Source organism: Gobius niger (assembly GCF_951799975.1).
Source record: "Gobius niger genome assembly, chromosome: 1".
Lineage (NCBI taxonomy): Eukaryota > Metazoa > Chordata > Actinopteri > Gobiiformes > Gobiidae > Gobius > Gobius niger.
This window is the reverse complement of record NC_136852.1, coordinates 46596295-46623280: the sequence shown is the minus strand read 5'-3', so window position 1 is coordinate 46623280 and position 26986 is coordinate 46596295. Positions and strand designations below refer to the sequence as shown.

Genomic DNA, 26986 nt, shown 5'->3' with positions numbered 1-26986 from the left:
GCTGATTAGCTATTTGGCATCACAGTCCTTAACTTTATAGGCCAAAAACACAATATTATGCAAATTACCCTTTAAATATTCGTTTTTAGAGTCTCATAAGTGCGTTTATTTGTTTACATGTAATACATTTGCCCCTCATGCGCTTTCTATGGCTGATGTTGGTTTCTCCGACCGTATTTGAACGCAGCTCGGCGGAAGGTGGAGTTCCCGTCTTTGGTTTTTAAAGGAGGGTGTGTCCCACAGTGCCTTCAGTTTGATCTTAGCGCACTTCAGCCTCCTTCCACCCGCTGCCCGCCTGCGAGCTCCACTCCGCGCCGAGTCTGCTTTGGTTTTTTCCCTTTTTGGTTATGTGCGCCTCGTGCGTCTGAGCGCGTCGTCTCTGCATCAACTTTTTTTTTTTTCTGGAGTGGACTAAAACCTTTTTTTTTTTTAAACAGAAGGGAGGAAAATGGGGGACGTTATTTCGAGCCACCTGGATGAAGCCAAGCGGGAGATAATCACAGGTAAGTGGCGGCTGCGACGTCCCTACTTACGTGGTGGTTTCAGGCGTTTTCTGTTTTCTGTGGCACGCTGCGTCTGCCCACTGCGCGGTGCTGGCATTCCCGCACCAACGTGGTTTTACGCACGTTTGGCTAAAGGAAGGTTTACAGCACAAAAGTGACAGAACGCGCTCCCAAATGTCTTGCCAAACACTTGTGTGCAGTAAAGGAGTGGTCCATGTCTGATAAGCTACAGGTTGATTGATGGAATTAAGGTTGATTTGTCGGAGTTCGAAGCAATGTAGGCAATAAGCCACTGTTTTTCTCTCTCTCCTTTAAAATGACAGTGCGTAAAAAACACCCATTCATTCTGATACTCATTTTTATTTATTATTATTATTAATCTTGGGTAGGTACTTGTGGGTCAGGTTTCAGGTTCTGCCCTTTTAATCTAATTCCATACCGTTTTGATTGAGCTTTAATAGTGTGGTAAAGTTCTGTCTTTTTCTGTTTTAGTCATGAGTTAGTTCAAACTTCTATCATGAGCTGTTTTTTAGACCAAGTAAAACCTGATTTTACGAGGAGCTTCTTTGAGAACCACTTCTACCTAAACTTGACAATTTATTATTTGTGACTCCATTGCTATAGTGGTGAGAAGTATTCACTGCAGTTCCTATTTGGTCTACTGCTGCTGATGTTGTTACAAATCCATTCAAAGACCACACAAATTCAGTCCAGTCCTGTGAATGCTGCTGCTGTGGTGGTGGTGGTGGTGGTGGGACATATTTGATAACCAAATATATAGGCCTTACCAAAGCCAGTCTGAGAAAGTGACTCATCCTTAAAACCTATAGTACTTTCAGCAGTGTTAAACTACTTCTGTATTCGTGGGGAGTGACATGTGAGAGTTTCATATGGGAACTAGAAGCGGGAGGCTTATCCAAACAAGAGAGAGAGAGAGAGAGTCACCAGGGCGGAGCTGTCCCACAAACCCAGATCTACTATCAATGAATATAATCTACGTACTGTAACCTCACAGGCAGGATTTATAGGGAGAGTTATGCAATGGCTATTGTAACGGGTTTGGAAGAAGTGGGAGGGGGGGAAATGAATGCGAATCTTGGGGTGTCTTCTCCCCAAAATACAGGGCATGACAGCGTATGCAAAGCAGTGGTTTTCAACTGGTTACCAAAAGTGTGTCGTGGAATCGTTTTCAGTGGCTTAAAGTATTAACATCATCTGAGTCTGTTATCAGCATGATTTTAACCTTTAAGGCTTATCTAATTGCTTATTTAACTTGCATTATATGAGACAAACATTTTGGGGGGTGCAATATCAGTTGAGAACCCCGTTACTCTGCAATTAATGTCTTTACAGCACTCAAAAAGAATCAATCTAATAATATACGCATAAATAAGCATGAATTATTGTTTTGCTTGGGGCTGTATGTTTGTGAGAATTTGCCTGATTGCATTTTTTCTAATGAGCATTGCCCTAGATTTGTGATTTAGGTCGATAATACACAATAAATGTGCTGCAAACATCTGTATTTACATTGCTTTATTGCTCAAAAAGATAATTGAATCCTGAACAGACACACTTGGGAATTGCAAGCACATTTGATCAATGAAACAAGTGTGATTGCTTTACAATTAATTCAGTTAATGCAGTTTGTAGGGCTGTCACGATAAATACTACATCGACTTATCGTTCAATAAAAAGCAGATAAGCGATACATTTTTGGCCTTGATATTTATTGTCTGTACATTTTACTAGCATTACACCCTATTCTCTCTTTGAAAATTTTTTAACTGAAGTGAATTGAGTTTCATTATATTTCATGGAAATATAATGGAAACTAAATTGAATGTAAAATTCTATTTTACATTCAATGTAAAATTGAATGTTTATTTCACAGACATGGTCATTTTGTGACCATGTCTGTGAAATAAACTTCTTCTGCAGATTGTGTGGTATTTTAGGACAGTGTTTCCCAACCAGGGGTACGGGGACCCCTGGGGGTACTTGAGGACTTAGCAGGGGGTACTTGAAACTAATTCAGATTGAAAAAAGGGGGAAATTGAACATAATTGTTTATAGGAAAAGCTATATTTTTCAGTAAAATGTGCTGCCTTGGGAAAATTTTAGGTTTATTTTGACCGCAACATTGTCCTTTTTCTTACAAATACCATTTTAAAGTAATTACTTTCTAAATAAACTGCAACACCCCTGAGGTAGGGGGTACACGGACGACGATTGAAAGGCCCAAGGGGTACACAAGCCAAAAAAGGTTGGGAACCACTGTTTTAGGATATGATGATGCAATATTAGAACAAAGATTTATTGTCATTTATTTGCCTGAGAGTTGATAGTATCTATTACTGTTAGTCAATAATATCGTTTATCGCGATACTTTCCTGCCTCAATATATCGAACTTCAAATTTGTTATCGTGACAGGCCCTAGCGGTTTGAAGTGTCCGTAATGCCAAATTAAGTTTTGCAACATACTTTGAGGACAGGCAATCATGTTAATTATTGGGAGCCTAGTTTCAATTTCTCTTTTTCTCTTTGTATTTTGTAACAGAGCGTCTTGATTTACTCCTCAGCCACAGGAGTTTAAAACCTTTGACTTTGCGCAGTATTTTGCAACCCTGCTCCCCTCGTTCCCATGCTGCCTGTTCAAACTGTTCCCACTTTACAATAGGCAGATCCATGGCTCCTTTAAATGAGCGCTGCGTGTCGGGGCATGTCGGTAATGAGCGCAGTGAGATTTGGACATAGCTGACTGTAGCACATCAGAGAAACAAGATCAAACATGAAGTCGATAAACAGTCTGCTGCTATACCAACACATGCCACTAAAATCCAGTTTGAGTGCCCAGAAGTTACGTCCTCACTCTGTCTGTTTTTTTTTTTTTTTGGAGAGGCTTTTGAGACAGTTTTGGAGCATCTAAATATGGCGCTTGTCACGTGAATGCATCAAATCACCAGGCGACGGGTTTGCTGTGGAAACTCCGACTCCAAAAAGTTCAAACCAAATGACAATATGTTTAATTCAATGTCGTTCGAGTGAGACTGTGGCCTTGTGGCATCACCAGGAATGTATTTGTCCTGCTGTAGTTGTGACTCAAGGCATGAAAAAAAAATTTGGTTGAGGTCTATTTAAGCAACATAACGAGGTCAAAACACGAACAATAGACGACCACCAGGTTGCTTGGATTCCATTGTTGGATGACTTTTCTTCCCTGATGGCAAAGGCGTATTCCAAGATGACGATGCCAGGATTTGTCAGGCTCAACTCAAAGCGCGGTTCAGGAAGTGGGCACGCCGTAGAGTCCAGACATTAACCCCATTGAGAATCTTTGGGATGTGCTGGCGAAGGCTTTGCACAGTGGTCCAACTCTCCCATTATCAATGCAAGATTTTGGTGAAAACTGAAAGCAGCAGCTGGACGGAAAAGAGCCTACATTTTATGGCATTAATGTGTGCCGTAATTAAAGTTTAAGACAGTCCCACATACGTTAAAGACGGCATTAAAGAAAGGTTGTGTCAGCTTGAATAAATAATACAGGCATTGTGGTTTTGAGCAGACAAAGACGAGCATTTCTCATAGTTTCTAAAGTGTTATTACCGGAATGATTTGCTGTAGCTTATTGTTTTTGAAAAGCCCACTCACTGTTATTTGATTATTTATAGATTTTCTCATTAAAAACACAATGAAATAAATGCATGACTTTCCCCCCTATGTATCACAGTTTTCATAAATGTTGGCTCTAGGGCTGCAACTAACAATTATTTTGTATCGAATATTTTTACGATTAATCGATTAATCTTTTGACTGTGAATGGTGTAGGAAAATTGGATTAAAAAAAAATAAAAATTACTTAAAGCTAAAGTGGCGCCGCTTGAGGACGTGTTGATGGAGGAAACTTAAAGTAAATGTTTGTTGGAGGCTCTTAGAGCTAATTCTGCTTCTGATTGGATGAGACACAGACGGATATTTATGAAATTTACAATATACAAAACACTACAGACCCTTACTATGAAAAACAAAGTATTTTTTCTTAAAAAATACTACATTTTCATGTCAGTTTTGCTCTATTTGAGTCTGTGTGAACCAGAAAACGATTAATCGATTACTAAAATAGTCGAGTCGACTATTTCAATAATCGATTAATCGATTAGTCGTTTCAGCCCTAGTTGGCTCCTCTTCCATTTGACCATTGCATGTCCCTTTCCAATGCATTTCCCCCTTTTTTTTATATATGACCAATGTCGGCGTATTTTTATAAATGGTACTTTTCGAACACTCCCAACCATAACTCATGTGGAAGTCAGTTTGCCCCTTGAACCAAATGAGGAGTCCATCCATCTTCATTCGGTGGTGGAAGTGTTTACGGCCACAATAAAAGGCCGAACCAAAGGGAAGCCGTAAATACAGACGTCTCCTCAGTTCATTAAAAAGTGAAATAGTTCCCAGAAACATGCGGAGCGTCAACATTTTTAGCATAGATTGTGCATGACCGAACATGGATTGTGACATTGCATTTCAGAGCAGAATTTGGAGCATTCGACCGAGTTCGTTTTCATTTGACTAAAATACAGTGCCTGAATTTAGATGACTCCCCACGTTTTACTGTTTCACCTACGCCCCTGAGACTGTCATTAACGTTTTGTCTGTTAAACAGTTTTTTGTTTGTTTAGCTACCATGATGCAAGTATTTATGTGTGCCTAATTTACCTTTTTGTCATCCAATGGCTGTATGGGTGGTTAGCATGCTGCCTTTACAATCACTGCGTGGCCTCTACAACTCTCCATGATCAATTGTTTTGTAGGTTTTCTGGTGACGAGCAGTGAAACCCTACCGGAACTCAAAAACACTATGATCCTCGAGCATCATAGAGGCTTCTTTGACTTAAAGTAAAGGCTTAACCACCCATACAGCCACTGTGTCACCAAAGGTCTAAAACGCTAAAAAGTTCCATAATGCAGGTTTAAATAGTAAATGAAATTATATTTTCTACCTTTATCAGGCCCAAAGCGCTTTACAGCAAGGAACCAGTCACCCATTCACTCTCTCATTCATACACCAGTGTACGCAGACCCTGTTTAAGTTGTGCTTTATCCTTGTTTTGGTCCGAACCTTCAATATATTACACGTTTGAAGGTGTTGTTTGACACAATTTGCTGGAAAGGGAAATCTTCTAATGTGTTATGTGTTTGAAATGGTTTCTTAAAACATTGCAATATTGTAAAAGTTTGCTTGTGCACAAAGAGAAATGTAACCAGATAACCGTTACTTGAGTTGTAATCAAGTGTGACTCATCGAGATTCTGAAGAAATGTAGAAATCCTTTTTGTGGGGCTAAAAAGGGTGGAAAATCACTGGTTTCTCCTGATCTACAGGTTGCTGCATAAGAATTTGACATACTCACAAGTACAGACCAGTGTTTCCGTAATGTTTTGTGCCGCAACACTTCTTTTACTTTTGAAAAATCACAAGGCATTGAATAAAAATGTCACAAAAAGTGTATTCATTGAACACAAAGCTGATATTCTATAGTGATGGATAATCCTCCAAGGCACACCTGATGTCTCTACCACTGTTAATTTCGTCGACTAAAATATTTAGTCTTAATTTTAGTCAAAGTGTTATTTTTGACGACTAAAATTGGACTAAAACTAAATTAAAAGTTTTTCATTAGACTAAAACCATGACTAAAATGTCCAGATATTTTAGACGGCTAAAATAAGACTAAATAAAAATGAAAGGGAGAGACTAAAATCATCCAAACTTCTATTGACCGTCTGAAAAAGCCTCATATCATTTAAATCCTCTGCCAAAGGATCAGCTCTGAGCTTTGTTCATGTGGAGCAGCTCCATGAAGCAGAGGAACCAGATTAAATATGATTATAATGAATATTATCAATGCAAAGTCGACTAAATTTGTCCTAAATTTAGTCGACTAAATTTACTTGCAATTTTAGTCCACTAAAATTGAAGATATTTTTTTGATTAAAACTAGACTAAAATCGAATTACATTTTCGTCAAAAGACTAAGACTAAAACTAAATTAAAATATGTTGTCAAAATTAACACTGGTCTCTACACACTATATAAGAGTCTCATATTCAGAATGGATTGAAATGACTGGCATGTTGTTTTCTGAGAAGATGAGCACTTTCCAACGCTACAATACACTGTTACTTCATTTTTTTTTTTTTCAATCGAAGCTCTCTACATTTTGTAACAGTGCCTGCATTGTTTCCAAAATCCCTCTTTAGGAAGAAATGGTCCCGCTGCGATTACAGTGTGTCATGTATTTATCTAATGTCTCGAGTTGCTAATGCTGAGCGGGCAACAGCGCACACGCATCAGTCGTAGGAATTCGAGGAATGCATGGAGAAAGTAAGCGAGACCTCCTCCAGCCTTCAACTTCAGAGCCGGAGCCAAAAACCGGCTCAGAGTCTGGACCGGTCTCAAGGGAAGACCTGCGTTCATCATCAAACACACACGGGATCACTCAGTGTGTGCATGTTTAACACCAGGGAGGAGAAATTGAAGACGTTGCTGCTAATCTCATCTGGTGCTGGTGGAATAACAGTCGGAACAGGCTCAGGGAGTATTTGACATAGAAATGCAAGACTCCCCCACTCAATTCTCGCTTACACAACCTGACGACGTCCTCCTTCCAACAGTTTTCCTATATTGATTACTTGATAGGCATGATCTAAGGAGGATTCTCATGATGTTAGATTGTTAGTGCAATATTTGGCAACAAACCCTGATTCAATCCCAAGCAAGCTGGGGCCTTCTGTGTTGGAGGTTCCCCGGTTTCCCCTACCGCTGAAACCATACTTAAAAGGCTTCCCTCCTGAATGGTTGAAAGTGTAATTGTGTGAGTGCTAGTGCAGAACAGTAAATGGAAGTTCGTCCATGGCTACGATACTTGGTTTTCGATACAGAGACCCGAACAAAACTTGTTTTGTTTCAAGGCCTAAAATATTTGTCACCTAGAACAAGAAACCTGTATAAATGTTGGTTTATTCCATGAAAGACTACTTCTTTTAAACGTTGTATCATTTATTTGTGCTGAAACATCAAGTAACTTCCCTTAATGCCGTTTCTGCACCCAACAGGCTTCAAAAATTGGTCTTGCGTTTTGTTTAACGGTACCCAGACCTAATCGTGTTTTACAGGCACGAGTCTCAAGTGTCCAGGTCCAGGCCACTGTTAGTTCCTGGTTAGATTTGTCGTGTAGCATTGAAGAAGTTCGGCGTCAGTCCATCCATACACACAGCAAATCACAGGCAGATGTTAGCGTATTGGCTCCTCAAATACAAGCTAAAACTAGAAAAAGAATAACTTTATTTGTATTGCACCTTTCACCGACATGTTCACAAGGTTCAGACTGCTTTATCGTTTCATTGCACTCTCTGTGATTTCTCTGAGCAGCTGATGAATGGGCCGCGCCTTGAGTTTATGTGTGGACTCCAGTTCCTTTGTAGGTACTGATAAGAAATACTGGGGGAGTATGTTTATGATTTGGTGTAGTTGGACTTCCTACATAGGCCCACCTGCTGCAGTGGAAGAGGTTTTCTGAGATTGAAGAGGGTGGATTTAATGGAAGAAACTGAAATCACATGACAAACGGTTCATTTCCCTATTTATGGTTGGCTCGTTTTTACTTTAATAGAAAAGAGAAGTTATATTTTTTAATGTGCCACATGGGGTTTTCTAATAGGAAACTAATGAAGCTTAAATGGTGGTGGCTCCATTCCAAAGGTCTAAATGTTAGCTACAACCAGAAGAGGGATAGGTGTCGCCCTAGTTGCATAGAAGGACAACTTTTTACTGTGAGAAAAAGCCACAAAGTCTAAATACTCAAAGAAGAAAAGCAGAAGTTTCTCAAAATTGTGGAAGTGATTTTTGGGTTTGATTTATTATGCTCTTATGAGTCACACGGAAAAAACATTGTGACTTCTTTTAATTGTCCTTAGAAACCAGCGGGGAATTAGTTGTTTATGTCAGTGACGGTAATGTTTTCCATCATGGCATTTTATTTTTTTTAATTTTAAAACAAAAATAAATAATTGTAATTAATCACAAAGGGTTTCTAATACGAAACATTAAACTAAGTAATAAAGTTTCAATCTCGTAAGGGGCTTAATGGGCTCCACTCAGACGCGAACAGGGTTGGGGAGGGGCGCTGGTTTGGACGTGTCTTATTAAATACTGGGGTTTGAGTATCTGCCGATATCCGATATTTACTGATATTTGACTCTTCTTCATTGCAAGATCAATAAAGTCATATTTTATTGTTATGATATTACAGATCAATTAATTATATCTACTGATAAACTCTTTGTTACACTAAATATCCTTAGGTATATGACAGGCTTTAGGTTACGCTAATATAAACAACTCACATCAAGTGATCTGATCATTACAAACATCAGTTATTTCTTAAACTAAAATACAAACGTTTGGCTTCTTTATGTATTTCTATCAATAGTTTCTGTCCCAGCCTTGATTAGTTTTTGTTAGCATTAGCATACTCCTGCTAGCTATAGCATGCTATTACTAACTGCAGAAATTTTATGTATATACAGCATGTCAATATTCACTTAGCTTTAGGTGGTAAAAGTTGTGTTTTAAGGCTTTGAGAACCAAGACTGGTATTGGATATTTGTAGCCATCCCCGATATCATATTTTTTCCTGTATGGGTTCTGATACCAGTATGATGGTGCTATAGTTCTCAATATATTTGAATTTTCAAGAATGCAATATACATATAACTGACCAGCTTTCAACAGTTTTTGACTTTTCAGTGTCCGACCTTGTCCTTCCCATTTCCTTCCCATTTCGGGAAGGAAAAAATAAATTCTGCACCTGATTCCGAGCATGGACCTTTCATGCATTACAAACATCGCCATCACCTGGGACGCTTCAATCCAACAGCCTTTCAGTTTTACAGTTTGGAGTTTAAAAATGTGAAGAAAAATAATGATCTTGTCCAAAACCCCTTCTTCTGTTTGATGGAATGTCTTTCTCAAGAAATGAAACATGCACAGATTTTGCCACAGTTTGTGGCATTTAAAAAATATAGTATTTTGGCATTAAAATGTCATTAAAAAGCATTATATTTGACTCCCTGCTGCCTCTATCCAAATCTAAACTTAATCTAAGCTCTCAAAATACGCACCCTTGACTAAAACCAAGGCTGAACAAACTCTTCACCACATAAGAGATGGCACACTCTCCTAATATCCCCTTAATTTGTCCATTTCGTCAAAGCCCCCTGTGTTTATGTGCTTTAGAGGGAGAGTGACCAGGAAACAGGAAATCCTGATAGGGCCTGCGTTTATCCCGGGACCCCCTTGTTTTTAAAGGTCCAGGCGCTGGGTGGGGCGGCGCGCTGGGTGTGTGGGTCAGGTCCGGGGGGTTGTTGTTCATATAGAGGAGGTTTGTGCGACCTGGCAGAGGTGGAGCGCTCTCACCTCTGTCCCACGAAAGAGAAGGCCTTGTTTAGTGGGACCCCATCGATTTACAAAGGTGTGGTTTTAAAGGTGAGAGGAATGGGGTTAAGGAGAAGTCACGAGTGAATGGAGGAACGTAATGGTTTGAGAGTGCTGGCTTGTTTTTGAAATGAATTGTAGTTTTCAGCACATTGAGGCCAAGTTTGGTTGTTTGAAATGTGCCTTATAAATAAAAAGCAAGTTGTTTGTTGTTTTTGGCTTGGTATGGTGTATCCCTAGTCCCTAATGCATCCGATGTTTGTTTGTATGTTTGTTTGCCTTCCGGAGACTAAGCTAGAGTCGAACCGGTCTGAACTGCCTATAGGTTTGTTCCTTATCTCCCTCATTTATCAGGCACTCGGTCTCGATCGAACGTGTCGAAATCTGGTTTGTAAACACTGTTCGAGTTGGAGGAATGTGAGAAATCTTTATTGTGTCATGACAGACGAGTGACTGAGGGTTAGATCATGTGTTGGAGGCGGGGCTTTCACACACTGATAGCCGGATTACGGGATGTTGTAAAAATGGTCTCCGTCTCATCACAGAAAATCTCATCGGTGTCTTGTCAACACTATGGCAAAAACACTATCTCTACTTTGATAAATTACATGAGAAAATGCCCCACTTAAACGATTTACTAAACAATTTTAGACTGCGTTTCTGTACATTTTACACAACACTTCAGTTATTTATGTCAAAAGATTAAACAAAGCAGGCAAACTAAGAAAACACAGACTGAAACCAAACTTTTGTGCATTGTTTAATTTGCCAAATGACTTTACAATACAGCGAAGATGCAGTGTAGAGTTGCAAAGTGGCATAAAATTCCTGATATATTTCTGAAAACTTTCAGAGGGAACTTAAAGGGACTATACAGAGTTTAAAAATGTTAAAAAGTATTTTCCTCCCCCTACAACTGCCTCTGAAATCCTGCACTGTCACTCAAAAAGGCGTCCGAAGTGCCGTCATGCATGAGCTTAATATAGAAGCTGCAGTTACACGTATGACCTGAGGTGGCAGTAGTGAGTATAAAATGGCTAACTTGCATCTAGCCCTTTAAGCACGGAATTTTGGGGGGAATTTTCAATAATTATAAACTGTCAAAACGGATGCTTTTGCTGTTTTTGTTGAATAAACATTTGGTGAACAAATAGCTACCCATTCATTCTGTTTTTGAGCCATAAAACATGTATTTGAGTGATGTCACACCGATACTGACAAAACTTAACACAACTTTCCTTCTTATTACTCTTTTTGAGTGGTGGGACAAACGGCAAAGTTTTATCTATTCAATTAAAAAATCCATTGAGAAAACTTAACATATGTTTGCAAATTTCTCTTTACGTGTGTTCGTCATTACCAGGTCTGTTCCAGTGCCATAAAAATATAGTCACTAGTTCTAAATCAACTTAACTTGAGTTTCACAAGCGTCATTTGTAGAGTAACAAATATCCACAACGATTCTGACAAAACGGAGATATCTGCTTTTGCAAATAAGCTCTTCATATTGATTTGTTTTTTTCTCACACTGTGATTAGTTAAATTCACTTGTCTCTGACTTGGATCATGACACTCTGACCGATGCTGTACAAGGAGTGGGCGGGGCCTGTTTCTGACACAGAGATGCATCAGAGCAGACTTAAATTCTAGACTTGATACAATATTGTAATACTGCACACATTTGGTGAAGTATATGCTCGGCTGATGCAAACATTTCAAAAATCTCTTCTTTGTATCAGAACACTGTCTTTTTCAAACCCTGATGCTCACATGATTTCTTTGAGACTTTTCTGCTGTGATGGATATTTCAGTGTATAGCTTTCAAATCAAATGTTTATCCACTTTATGTCTGTCTGTAAAGAAGCAGCCTTCAAGTTGTGTTAATCCCATATATTCTTCTAAATTCCCTCAGAAAATGTCAAACGTTGAAAATATACGGAATTTCGCAACCCTACATTGCAGCCCTAATTGAAATATATTTGTTCGTGCTTCTAGAAAAGGAAGTGACAACTACTTAACATTCCCAGTTCATTGCTGTGCTTATAGTTGCACATCTTGTGAGCTTTGTTGGTAATAATTTGAAATAAAAGTCTCAATGTAATGAGTTAAAGTGTTTCTTGGTTTGAACGATGCTGGAAGTAAATTGCTTTTATATGTTAAAAAACATGCCCACTTCCTCGCCTCAGTCTTCTTTCCATCCAAGCAGCAGTGTGTAAACTCTTCTACCCAGTAGCCCCGGTTATACAGTGCAGCTAGTGTTGGGCTGCCCTCAGTTACCTCCAGCTCCACAGGCCTCCGCTGCGGCGCGATGGGAACAGCTAAATTTATGAGTCAGCCCCGGGTCCGTCTCACAGGAATGTTTTTGTTAAAGTGCTGAGCCGAGAGGAGGGGGTCCCGTCCGTGGTGGGTCTGCAGCAGGAAAAAGGCCGAGCGGAGAGATTTCGGCAAGATCTGTTGAACTTTGTTGGTGGGGTCAAAGCAATGGGGACAATCGCCATTGAAAGAGTTCCCACAGCAAATGGATAATTGGTCTCAGGTCTGCAACATTTTGGATACAAACAGTGTTTTGTTTTAATGTTTACTGCGAATGTTTGGACTGAACCAGGCCTAAATCAGGAGTTTACTTGATCACTTTTCACTGGACGGCCAAAGAACTTCCGGATCTAAGCTAAACCTCGGCATGTATCTCTAAACTACATTACAGATGCCCAATCTAGATGAAGTTGTTGTCTCAGTTTCTGAAACATGCAGCCTGAAAGGATGATTCACTTGCCAGAGCCACATTCTTCATACCTTGTAAAAGCGTGCATGTGTTCTCAACCTTTTAAATCAATTTTGTTGCTAATGCATCTACTTAACAACTTAAAATGGACAAATCATGCACAATTGTCTTTCTTGAGCTTTAAAATGTAACTTCCTGGAGTGTAGTGTTTCACTACATTCACACAGTTTTGAGTAATCCCTTTTAATTTAGCTGTCTCTTCTTTGGTCCGGGCGCTTTGTTCTGTGCTTCCTGGATACTGTTGCATCATTGTTAAAACCAAAAACTGCCTTCCACATTTTTAAAGCCCATAATCCAGCATTGTATTGGATCTGAACTGGTTTGTGCTGCAAGTGTGTTTATCATGATGTGCTGACGCTGTAAACCACGCCGTATATCGAAACTGAAAGTGTTGTTTCTTACAGCAGCCAGCAGGAGGAGTCAGGCATCACCAGCCCTAGCACCTGTATTTCATTGTTACTATTTAATTCTTAGAGACATTGTGAAACGCATAATACCAATGCTTGCTGAGTAGGGCTGGGTACCGTTTTTTTTTTTTTTCGATACCACTACTTTAACGATAGCTGCTTTTCGGCACCGGTGCCTTAATGGTACTTTTTTTCGATACCTATGTTATTTTAATGGAGTTAAAGTAATGTGTATAAAAAGTATCGTTCAGGAGAAAATCCTAAAACAGCACAGCAGAAAGAACACAGGCCGCAGCAGCGTCACCTGTAACTTCATTTTTTGAGCAGAACTTAAGCAGCAATAAAAAGAGAGAAAGGACGTTATTACCTCCTGAGCTTCAGGAAACTAAACTTTTCTAAACACACTGCAGTCTTCTACAAAGTGAAAGCACTCCACACGTCAAAGATCTGTTACATAGTGGGAGCGCTCACTCTGTCCCTAATAATTTACCATTTCTGTTTTAAAAAATCACTCACTTTATCCACAAACAATCTTTGATTATGGAGTTTTGTAAACAACAGCGCGTAACTTCAGGCTCTGCGGGGCTTTTGCTAAAGGTAAAGCCGATGTGCTTCTTGTTGTCAGTACCGTGTTGTCACTGCTTTTCTCTTCGTCTAAGAGCTCTAGTTTCTTACTCAGTCCTGGTTTAGTCGTGGTTTTTAACCTTCGCGGCTCTGCCATCTCTAATAATTACTAAAGTGTGAGTAAGTTATAGCTTTGCTTCACTTTAAGAAAACAACTGCATTCGCGCTAGGGTTGTGCCGATGGACGATATCAGGCTTTTTTAGATTCACTGCGGATCATTTATTGACGTTTGGAGAGAAAAAGTACTGAAAATTAGCACAGAAAAAAAAGTTTTTAGATGCCACCCCCTACCGGAGCTTTTCGGTCGGTACCATGTCAGTACCGTTTAAGGGTACCCAGCCCTATTGATGAGGCGCCAAAGTCTATTTTTAAACCAGCATAGCATGATGTGTCCACTTTAACATCTGGTGCAAGGAATAGATACTTGTTGGCAGGATGATCCTAGTTTTGGAGGACGGGCCTTTAACAGTGGATTTCCGCTTGTTATTTTGCTGGTTTTCTCTTCATCAACTTAAAACATGCACTTAAATGGCCAATGCTCCATCGCGATACTCCAGAGAAGCATCCAAACTGTGGAGAAGAATTCCTGGGTGCTGCAAGAACCTTTTAAATCCTTCTATTGCGTGCAAGCTGAATGTATACCCGGTAAAGGCTTTTTGAACTGTTTATATGGAGTGGTGTTATTTAATACCAAATTACTGTGATCACGGTATTAATCCACAATATATCACAAAAATCTGCATGTGCAAAGGTTCTGTCGTCATTTTTTTCTTAATTTACTTCCATTTGAATCTTGTTTTGGTCCTGATTTAACAAAATGTTCGTCATCGTGAGTTTCAAGACGGTAATTGAATATCGCTATTATCGTGCAGCCTCACTATGAAAGTTACTTGTTACAGTGAAGTCAAGTGCAGAGCTATTCTCTCTCTGGCATTGGTATATTCAGTTACAACAGTGTGATAATGGCCAACAGCAGGACGCAAGCGTTTCTTAAAGGCCTTGGGACAGTTCCATTCACAGCTTAAAGCAACTCGACACCCGTCAGTACAGCACCCAGCTCCAGTGCCCCAACCCTGGCACGAGTTGGCACCTTTACAAACCACATTTTTAATATTTTGTAACTTTATTTTTAGTTCAAAGCTCTTCTCAAGCAGTGTACCAACTTCCAGATGCTTGTCAAACACACATCTTTTAGAATGTGTGATTTAATCTATGGATAGATCGACTTTTTTTATTGAATGGGAAAGCTGTACTGAAGTAAGTTGTACAAACCAGAGTGGATTCAGTGTCAGTGTTATGTAACAGGCGACAATAGAAGTGGCGCTGACCTGATAGTGTTTCATTACTGCACACAATCATATCAAGGAGAAGAATAAGAGTGATGTAAGATGGAAAAGGGCCAATGGAGTTTCCCACATGGACGAAAATGTAGACGGAAATAGAGGCTTGTAGTTCACCTGGGCTTTGTAGTAATATTGTCAACAAATTCAAAGTGGCATTAAATCTAGATCACTTGGAAAATTATGGCATTGTTTATCCATGTTTACTGCATAAGTTAATCGAAATATACCCAGATTATGGTATAAAACATTCAGTTGCAGTTTTGGCTAAAATTTAAAATTTGTTTTTTTTTTGCTCCAAAGTTGCCAGTTCTTTCCAGTTTGATGAAATGTTTGCAAATCTTAAGAGAAATGTGGCATTAGAATATAGTAAGCATTGCATTTGACTTGCTTCTGCCCCGTATAGGCAAGGCAAGTTTATTTGTATAGCACATTTCATGTAAATAACAACTCAGTGTGCCTCACAGCAACACCAGACACCCAAACACAATAATATACGCAATAGAAAGCATTAAAAACACAATAAAATTACATTAAAAAGTTTGTATATATTAAAATGTGTTAAAATACAATCAATTGCCATAGGCGGCAGTAAAAAGGTGTCCTTTCAGCTTGGAATAAAAAACATAGTCAGAGTTGAGGCCTGTCTCACATCCTCACGGAGGCTATTCCAGACATTTGCTGCGTGAAACTAAAACGCAGCCTCAGCGTGTTTAGTGGTGACTCTGGGAACCACCAGGAGACCCCTCCCTGAGGATCTCAGGGCCCCAGGTGGTTCATACAGCTGTCAGCTATATACTTTGGTGCCCGACCATGAAGGAACTTTTACACAAGCAGAGCTGTGTGACAGGAAGCCAGTGCAGAGACCGGAGCACTGGACTAATGTGGTCGTATTTCCTGGTATAAATGCTGTTATGTGACCTCAGCTGCCCTGGGCAACCTGACAAAGATGTGGCATGTCACGATAGAAATAAACATCATTGATACTAGATAGGATACCTCAGAGTATCTCACTTAACTGCGCGGACGTCGAAGTGCTTCTAAGGTATTATTGCACCTTTACAATATAGTGCCCCTTTTTAGCCGCTTAGAAAATCAACATGTTTAATTTTGTGTCACTAGACTTGGATCGTGTAACTGCTCATGAAACTGTATTTAAATAGGGAGAACGTGGAACAGCTTGGTAGCGTCCAACTTCACCCTAGTTTGGAGCTATACCTATGCTGGGAGAGGCTAAATGCTAACAACATTTGTGTGACTGAGCACACACACATAGACCAGACAGTTACCCATCAACTCATCTGAAGTAAGAACATATCTGTGTGTGTAAAAATGTTGGCTTATTCCTTTAAAATGAAAGTGTCAGAAGGAAGAAATATGGAGAAAATGCAAATTTTCCAATAATTCATAATCGTGACAAACTGTCTGATGTGGTTGATATTTTGTGCCAACGGCCTCCTTTATGAACTATAGCCTGGCCAGTCACCTACTCCTGTTTTTAAAAGCAGGAGCATCTTGTAGGACTCAATTCATTTTGTCCCTACACTCTACCCTACACGGTGCTTTACAGATTAAAAACCTTCCCAACTAACTCAATTTTTTGTCTTGTGAATGTGATAAATACTGGCTTACAGCTTTTAGTACGTCTTGGAGCTTAAATAAATGTTGGCTATAATCTATAAAAGACAAATTGCTGTTGATCAAAGTACTTCTCTGTGTTCAGGAACAGTGTGTGCCCTGTGCTCGAGATTGGCAACTTTCCACATCGTAATATTAATTGCTGGAGGCTGTGTGACATGATTTTAGGACGGATCAGATCAACTCTGTGAATGTGAAGATAAAACTGTCTCTGCTGGGCCTCTGTCTGTGTGAAGAGTCAGCTGTTTGTTTTCACTAATGCATTTAAAATGATAGGCTCCAAGGAAAGATAATGCTGCAGTAGGTGAAGACATTGTGGTGGCTGTTTTGGCATTCGAGACAGTGGAGATTATCAAACCTTACTTCCAAGGACAAACCAGATGCGGCTCATAGTTCAAATGAGTTCAAAATTAGGGCTGCATGGTTTTTCAAATGTGTTCAAACAAGACAAAAAAAACACACTACTTGGACAAAGCTAAATTGGGAAAATCATGACGGAATATTTACTTTGCCATTGGCATTATTGTCCCAGACCGAGGCGCTTAAAGGCACTATACCCGTTTGTCTAATAGTAATGCAACGGATTTTGTTATGTCCTCCTTTCATATATTGTAAACTCAGACATTTGTGGGGAAAACGCTGTATCAATTTCAGCATTTCTGTGAAAGTGACGTGGAAAGTTGAGTGTGCTTATAAAGTTAGCCCTGTGATACTTTTGGGGTCATTTTTTGTTGATACCGATCAGGAAACTGCAGCAGGCTTATGTTAAACTTGTGTTGTTGTAGTGCAGTGGCGAGAATATAAGATAGCGAAGAGATGAGCTCTATACTTCCTAGTCACGGTGATGTGAATGTTGTCATTATGTCCCTGATCGAATGCGCACACACAAGGTTTTAAATAGCCTGTCTGAACAATCGTATATTCTAATGGACAAAACGGACTCTGTTCTGCTATTATTGATCACTAAGGATTCCAACTAAAGGTTATAGAAATACTAGAAAACGTGCATCCCCAGTTTGGTTGGTTTCATTTACCGGTCTTCCAAGAAATCCATTCTGTTTTCCGTTCAAAGTTACATAATCACCATACAACACCACAGCCACAAGTGCACATTAGTGAAAAGCATGATGGATGGATGGATGGATGGATGGATGGATGGATGGATGGATGGATGGATGGATGGATGGATGGATGGATGGATGGATGGAATGAATGAATGTATTTGATACAAATCTAACGAAGGTGGACTAGTTTACTTATTAGTTATTTACAAAGTAGTAAAATAAAATCACAATCGTCTAATGCTTCATAATCGGTATGTATCGTATCGTAACGCCACCTATGTGTCGGGATATGAATCGTATCGCCAGAGGTTTGGCAATACACCCCTCTAAATAACACATTGTAGTGAAGGGCAATGGGATTGTGTGCCCTTCACTGAGAGAGTCAGGGCTGAACAAGTAAGAAATGTCTAGAACACACGTCACATTTTGTCACGTCGTCGTGAGCTGTCTCCGTGTCTCTGTTGTTACTCATCTATTTTGGGATGTGGACAGTCGGTGGAAAAGATGAATAATTTACTGATGGTGTGCGCTGTTGTGGTTACGCCAAAGTACTAATGCAGGGGAACGTGTTTGCTTTGGCGTTGTGAGTATGAATCCTGTCGGTACTTGACAGTTTGCCTAAAGAGTTTTTTGGGGTTTATTTTTCTGCTGTACTGCAGCTGGTTCCTACTAGAGTGCGGATCGGGCAGATTTTTTCTGTCCGAGCCCGGCCCTCGTCCGACAGAGCAGTGATCAAATCCGAACCGAGCCCGACAGGCATTAAGATATTTGTGTCCGAGTCCGACCGAGCCCGACACATTTAAAATCACAATATTTCCATAAGCCTAATGACACAGTAGGATACGATATTGTTTGTGTGGAAAAAGTCAGATTTTATCCATCAAAAGGCATTCGTAACGTCAACACAGATGAGCGGAGCACGCACGGCCACACGCACGCACGCACGTACGCGGAGCAACAGTTTTACCTGTGCGGTCACTACACGTGTTTCGTTGTCACAGCAGTTCACAACTTCTTAAAAGCATTACTGCGTGCGCACTGCGCAGTGCATAAGCGGGTTTAAATGCCGCATCTATTTATTTATTTTTTTGACAAATGAACGCTTGCTATGCATGAAATGAAACAGACCCATTTTATTTTCATTTTTTATTATCGTGCTGATGTGTCCGAGTCCGACCCGAGCCCGAAAATAAGTTCTAAATATTTGTCCGAGTCCGACCGAGCCCGTCGGGTTCCGACGGGTCCCGTCGGACGTCGGACGGGTTGCAGCACTCTAGTTCCTACTGTCTGTAACCTTTTATTTTAAATTCAGAAGACTCGGGAACCTCTGATTTCTTAACCCGCCTGTCAATCACAGTCATCTGAACTCTAGTAGACAAGTCGAGATCCCAGACTGGAGGTCACTACACGACACTTCACGAGGGCTGCGGCCCATTAAATGATACCACTGTGGTATTGAAAAAGTTTAGGTTCTACTGGAATTGTAAAAATAGTTTTGATGCTGCAACTTTGAGATTTAAATTGTTTTTTAGCAAAGTTTTATATCCATCCAATCACAAAGCACATTGTCGCGACAGGAACCAAATTTACCACGAGTAAAACATTTTCTTAAATGTTCTCAACAAGACTGCCCCTGCGTAGATGTTCTTGCTTCACCTTCTCTATCGAACGTTTTCCTGTCCATTTCCAAACGTACATTGATTGAAACAGCTGTTACACATTCACATTCAATATCTTTAAAATATTGCTAATGGATCCTTGTTCTTTTTAATGATTATTTTTTTGTATTGTCCAGAACAGGGGAGACAAATGTTAACGATCTAACTTCTTGTTTACAAAACACGCCGCCTGAGTCATATCCGGCTTTTCTAATTGGTTGATATACTTGTCAGTCACGCCCATCGGGATTTCTCAGAAATCACCCCTAATCCCTGACTACATCTTTGTAAATAAAACAGGAAAAGCATTCTGGCTGGACAGGCTATTCAGGGACAGCATTAGAGGAAGTTACTTGGTTGTTTCACCTCAAATAAATGATATAAATTTAAAATATTCTTTTTCTGTCCAAAATGAACAATCTGTAAACTTTTCACTACGAAGTTCTCACCCTGTAGAGACCTCTGTCCACTCCACTGTGCTTCCCCAGGAGAATTGTTGTGAAACCTCTTGAGTGTGTCATCCCTGTTACAAACGCACCATTGTGCGTTTGTGCTAAAGTTTACCATGAATCAGACTGACCTCGCCCAGTGAACTGAGAGGAGAACTCAACATGCCCCATGTTGACCTTTTACTGAAACCCTGAGTTTGCATGTCTTCATTGACCAAAATCAGCTGCTCTGTCCGGTCAGAGATGTCCGGGCACTTCCTGTTCCATTCACTTTATTCCTTGAAACTTTACAAAGGAATGTGCCAGCTCTTAAATGGCTGGCATTAATCGGTTTGCACTGTGAACATTGAAACAGGAGCAGGAAATGGCTGCTTTACACGGGGCGGATGGGGGCAGAATCCGTCACAAGTGGCGGGCTTTTCCTGCCGTTGCCTCATTTTTCACGTTTCTCTGGGACTTCCCGTCGTCCTTCTGAGTTCAAACAGTGTTGAGATGTTGAGACTGTGGGTCTGGAGAAGCCTGGTGTGTCGTTTATTTTTAGTGTCACATATGAGAAATTACAATGTGATGATTGGGGGGAAATGTTTTCCTGACTTTGGTAACATTCTTCAATAGGTTTTTTGCCACAAAAGGAGATGAGAAGAGAGATGTTTTGGTTAATTTTAGAGCAAGGTTGCGGTTTTTTTGGTAGTGCAAAAAATAACTTGTCCAATTCACTCATAACCCATTCTTCTTTCACCCTTAACATTGAAAACATAATCGCCCCCAAGTCTGAGAACATTTTAAATTGAGGACATTTCATCCTATCATTTGTCCTTGTTCTTTGCAGATAATATTAAAACATGTCTCTCTCTGCTACCAACTACACCCGTTTGAATTCAAAGACGTAAATTGTGTTACTTGACACGTGTTTTGCTGTTGTGGTGGAGACTGTTGGTATCAAGTTCGCAATCCATTTTCTCACATGAGTAATCGCTGTCAGGATAACTGGGTGTGACATTTGTTATCTGACTATTAGATTCTGTATTCACATCCTAGACCGAGCAGCTTGTCTCTGCAAAGTCTTTGTGTCAAGTTTTTACATTAGCATGTTTGCAACAACAGATGTAATTAGTTGAAACTATAAGTAGATGTGCCACAATGACAGAATTGAGTATTGAGCCACAAAAATATTGCAATAAACGATATTGAAGACTTTTTTAAAGCAGTACTAAGTAACTTGTTTACCTGAATAAATCCTTTTCCTTATTCCCTCTGGGGGTATTACAAGTGTTGATGGGATGATTAGGGGGTCTTTCATCTCCCCCTGGTGTCTCTGGCCAGGAAAAAAAACACAATTGCACCTTTCCCTGCACCGGGTCGGAGGCCCAATACACACTAATGGAATCACGAAGAAGCTAAGAGGCTAACGGGCAAAGCTAACTGTGGGCTAGCGCCACTTAAACAGTATTTACAGCCAAGTTTGAGTAAAAAAAATTATCTCCATTGTGTCATTGGATGTACAATATCCCTCTCTCCCTTTGTCTTTTCTGTCAGTGTAGTATTTACTCTCACGGACAATTAATGAGTAAAAAACGCAACTTGCTACGACACCTGCAGTGGTGCTAATGGCCTCTAGGGGCATGAGTTACTTAGTACTGCTTTAATAGAAAAAAGCTTAACAAAAATGGACCTCTTCAAAAACAAGATGGGACATCATTAATAAACTAAACTAAACTTGTAATGCCATTGAAACAAGCACAAATGCCCAATCTTATGTCTGGTGCAAGAAGCCATGTAAGTTGATAGTAGTGGATAATATCTAGCTGCAATTTTCAAATCACAAAGACTACAAGTAATTTTATTATGTTTAAAACATACTTATCCTTCAGTCGTCTGTATGCTCTGAAATGTCTGTGATTCTGAGGTTTGTTTAGCAGTTTATATTAAAATATTGTCTTGGTGTCTTGCGTTTCTGTGTATAAAGTAAAACGTAAGTCACCAATCTAGTCTCGGTTGCAGTTAATTAATTGTTGATTGTACGGATGTTGTAACATCCCTAGATTAATCCCTGCTCATTTTTGTGCTTGACATGAAATCGACTTGTTGCTATAGACCCACAGATGTCATAATAATCCGGTATTTTTCCCATTGATTGCGGTGACTCATGTTTCCGGACATGCACAGGTTCACACACTTCTCTGGCAGCACCTGTTTGCTCAGGATCTTTCCCGTTGTTTTTTTTAAATCCGATATTAGTCACTGATTAAACACGGCAGTTCAGATCCCAAGAAACTTAAAATCACACAGGACTCATTTTAGAAGCATAGTCATTTCATAACTAGGATGTTGGCTAAATTTGTTGAAAGATGCTATTGTTAAGACTTTCACCATGTCTTCACTTAAAAAAAGGTTTTGGACTTTGAATCCTGCTGCATATGGGGTGTTGTGTCTTTGGGCAAGACAATTTACAGATGCAGAGATATTGTGAATAAAAAGCGCGATCCAAATCTTCCAAGGTTGATGACCCTAAGTTTTTTTTTCAAGGGAAGTGCACTGTCCTCTGTTTTGTGGTTTTATATAAAGCACATAGTCAGCATAGTTGCTTTCAGAGTTCATTTTAAATGGTCACAACCTTTTGCAAATGCTCAGACAGGCAGTCCGTGTTGGTCATTAGCTTAAATTCCTAGTCAATTACTCAAATCTCTGCGGCCACGCACCAAATGGCTTCAGCAGATCCTTAATCACAGACAGCACTCCCACATCTGTAGGGGAAAAGCCATAATTTCAAACCAAAATGTAGAGCAGATGGACTCGCTCCTCATTCTTCAGAGAATTCCCCCCAAAAAATCCCATAGTGTTGCCATGTTTAATCCTATTAGCTGACTTTTTTTTTTTACAGGAGAAATGCACATAATTGTTCCAGTTGCCAGAGAAGATCCTTTTAGTGAATTTCTGCCTGATTCTTGATCTCCCCGTGTCTGATCCGAATGACTTCTTCTCAGCTCAGAGAAAGGAGAAGCTTCTGTGACTAGAAGCGAAACGTCCTCAACTTTACCTAAACCCGGTCTAGTCAATGATTTAGCTTCTCTACGTTAGTTCCCTTATAGTCATTTATCTGTCCGATTTATTATTTAAAGTCAAGTGCCTGTTGAAATGGTCTCACAAAATATTGTAAATAATATTGCTCGGAGACAGAGGTTGACGAACTTTCTATGATTCTACCAAATGTCGTTGCCATGTTGGACACTATTGATTAAAATAATGTTGTTGCAGAGGGGACAGCCAAAACTTCTTTGAGATAAACCGTTTATTTCCACTCTTTTCGAGGCTAAAAATTCAGAATAGAAGTCATTAGTTGTCCTAGTTTCACGATCTGCCTGACATGAAGCATCATTATGAAGTAATTCTAGTCGGGCTGCAATTCAAATTTCCCCTCAAGCGTTTTATATTATGTTCAGCGGTGCCAAGATCTTTGGAAACACACACTGGAAGCTAGTGGGGCTTGTTTATCTTCTAAAATACCCTTTTTCAAAATGTACTTGTTTCTTTTGTGGTGGCTTAGCTCCAGTCTGTAATTCCTTGATTTTGTTGCGCCATATTCACATTTCGTCTGTTTTCCGCCCGTGATCGATCACTGGACCTGAGCACTTCTGCACTGAGTTAGCAGAAAGTTTGGTCGTTTTCAAGTTTATTCCCTCGGCTGCCTGCAGGGGGAGCTCCGGGGTTTATATGAAATCCTGACCAGCCCGGTCTCTCACTTCTTATTGTGTTTTGGTTATACACGCATTATTTGAGATTAGGTAATGTGACCGAAATTCCGAAGCTGAGGAACCCAAAATAATGTTTTTAAGCTTCAGTTATGCACGATATGTTCTCTTTAAGAGCCTTTGTGGAGGATGTATGATTGCACTCGAAAAGAACTTTACATTTTAATGCAACACAACATGTTAAAGGGATATTTCAGGATTTTTGACATAGGGCCTCATTTCCTAGTTATCCAGAGTGTTGCTGGTACCTGGAGATATTTTTTTTGTAATTCATGCAGTTTTTTAAAGAGTTTCGTGGCGCTAGGCTAATGCAAGGCTAGCGCAATTCTACGATATCAGCTATAGCCTGCATTAAAAACAGTCTGACCCGCTCCACAGTGCACCAGAGGCAAATCACTTATAACGCCAGACTAATGATGTAAATGTCTGTGTCTGTGTAAGACTGTTTTTAATGCAGGCTAGCTGATATCGTAGAAATGTGCTAGCCTTGCATTAGCCTAGCGCCATGAAACTCTTCAAACTGCATGAATTACAAAAAAAATATCTCCAGGTACCAGCAACACTCTGGATAACTAGGAAATGAGGCCCTATGTCAAAAATCCTAAAATATCCCTTTAATGTCATTAACATTATGTTGTGTATAAGATGCAGTACCATGTGTAAAACTAGCCAACCCTGTTTTGTTAGGGCTGCAAGGTTGATATCGAATCGCAATCAAGGTTTTGACTATTGCAATAACCTAACCACAAGAGGCTGAGGTTTTTTGTTTGTTTCCGCTATCACTAAAAATATGTACAAGAAGTTCCCCACACGGACCGGGACTCCCCTGAAAAAAGAGATTCTTAATCCTTTCCTTCTTAACTAAAGGTCAAACAATGTTCACCGATCACAATTCTCTCCGGTTCAGCTGTAACAGATAAAAGGTCAGTTTCTCCATGAAGCAAATTCTAAAGTGATTCCATCCCGAACTTAAGTCACGTGGCTTTCCCCCAGAGGCACTCTGAATGTCAAGGAAAGCTGTATCAATAATGATAAATATCAATCGCAATATTTGTACAGAAAATTGCAATTAGCTTGTTGTCGAAATCGTGCAGCCCTATTTCAAACATGCTCTGAAATACATGTGCTTTTCAATAGTTCATTAGTTCAAAATGTTTATGTAGCTGGAAACTGCTGATTTGAATAGAAAATAAATAAATCTACTAGTCAGAAAAATCTCTATCAGATATTTTTCTATAATCGTTCAGCCCTAATCTATGACCATGTTAGTAAAGTGAATATTTTTAAACATCACTATCATCATCACACTATCATCTCTTCAATCTGCGTAAAGCTCTTTAGACTTTGCTGTAGGCCTTACTTCACATGTCAAGGCCCCTCAGATAAGAAACTACAGGAACTGAAATGCCACTCTCCTCTCTCTGCACTCTGCTCATGTTTGACTTTAACTAAACAGTTCCCACATGAAAAAGTCCCTGCAGCCTTTGAGGTCAAACCCAGGGAGAAGGCGGCGCGCCAACGGCAATACAGCATGTTAGACCTTGCTACAGATGCAGCGACCCGGAGAAGTGTGTGACCTACATTTAGGAATAGGGTAAAATATGCAATCGGCCACTGGCTTTTGTCAGATAAAGTATCAACAAATGCTGCCGGGTCAGCTCGGGACAATGCAAGTTGTTTAGAGTTTGCCATCATTAGAACCACTTTTTCACCACTTTCAAATTTCAAAACCCATTTGTAACTGTATGATTGAGGGACTTTTAGCGCAGGTACATTTCTGAACTGTGCAATATATAATGGGCTACAAAAATACAGTATGAGAGCAGGTAGATACATAAATTGCATCAGAGTTCTTGCAATACTATGTCTGTAATAACAATGATACTGCATTGGTTTTATTGCGCTTTCGGACTCCCAAAGATGCTTGTAGTTGCATTGCGATGTAGCCACAGCTGCCGAGGATTCTGACCACTAAATGCCCTCTCAGTGTCTTGCTGTTGTCATTGAAGAGAAGTGTGAAACATGAAATATAGATTAGCAATATTGATGGATACATAATACAGGATGTATACAGGTAGCAACAAGTCAAATGTAATGCTTTTAAAGCAATTTTAATGCTGAAATGGGAATCAAGGGTAATTTTAATCATCAAAAGCAAATTGAACACAATTTGCAAATAAATGTGTCAACAATATCTGTCAAAGATTGCTTTTAAAACAATAGTTTTTGTATTTTTGACAAACTGGAGCAGCAAAGAGTTCGATATTTTCCAGAGAAATTGACTTTCTTGAGGTTTAAACGTGTTTTAACGTTCCCTTGTCAAAGACGGACCTGGAGTGGTATTTCACAACATTCACGCAGTTAAGAGTTAATCCTCAGACAAAGCTGTTAAATGTAGCTGTTTCTTCTTCTACAGCGTCAGCGCCTCATTCTGTACTCCCAGATTACACTGGCATCATTGTTCAAACCCCATAACTGTCCTACATTTTTAAAGCCCATAATCCAACATTATTGATTTTGAGTCGTTCTGTGCTCGAAGTGTTTATCACGCACTGCTGGAGCTGCTCACACTCCGTATCCAACCTGGAAGTTATTTTTTAAGAACATTATTCCTGTAGCTGCCAGCAGGAGGAGCCCCTGTCAAGATCTTCGCCAGCTCTTTCACCCGCATTTTATTGTCGCTGTTTAATTCTTACAAAGCTGTCTCCATTTGTCCTGTTCCTAATTGGTTGTAAATTAACATGTGTTTCATCTCAGCCATCAATGAGAAAAAGTCATTTGCAGTGTTGCATTTTCAATCGTGCACTTATCCGAGACAAACTGTGCTCTTTGTTGTGCGTCTCAATGAGTCAGGCTGATAAAGTTGAAATGGAAAGTCTTTGAAGGCGTCGGAGTGCTTTCGTTTACATAGTAGAGTTTGAGTGTTGACATTAGAGCGAGTCTTTAATGCCTGGTGTTGAATGTGTTTCAGCCCGAACCGCGGAGGTGATGGCACATGTGGGGCGACTCTACGAACAACAGTACGCAGTCGCTCTGTTCAACAAAGTGCGCTTCGACATCGAGGGCGGAGGAGGGCCGCAGCCTCAGCTACTGCATCGAAAGGTAACCGTCCTCTAAGCTCGGGGTTTGTTGTACAGCGCACACTTTCTAATTGAAGAAGAGGAGACATCATTTCCTTTGCAACAAAACCACCTTTTCTAACTATAGTTGAAACATGCATACATTTCCCCACTGTCTGACAATTAACGCACATTATTTCTACTAATTCTACTAAT

General features: G+C 39.9%; 1 protein-coding gene across 1 annotated transcript in view; it reads left to right on the top strand.

Moving 5' to 3' along the window:
• The first annotated feature begins 280 nt into the window (after positions 1 to 280).
• niban2b (niban apoptosis regulator 2b) overlaps positions 281 to 26986 on the top strand; it is a 53134-nt gene continuing 26428 nt past the window's right edge. The window contains exons 1-2 of the mRNA XM_079569174.1: positions 281 to 503; positions 26683 to 26813. Of these exons, the coding sequence (XP_079425300.1) occupies positions 449 to 503; positions 26683 to 26813 (186 nt within the window). The 5' untranslated portion in view covers positions 281 to 448. The remainder of the gene's footprint in view (positions 504 to 26682; positions 26814 to 26986) is intronic.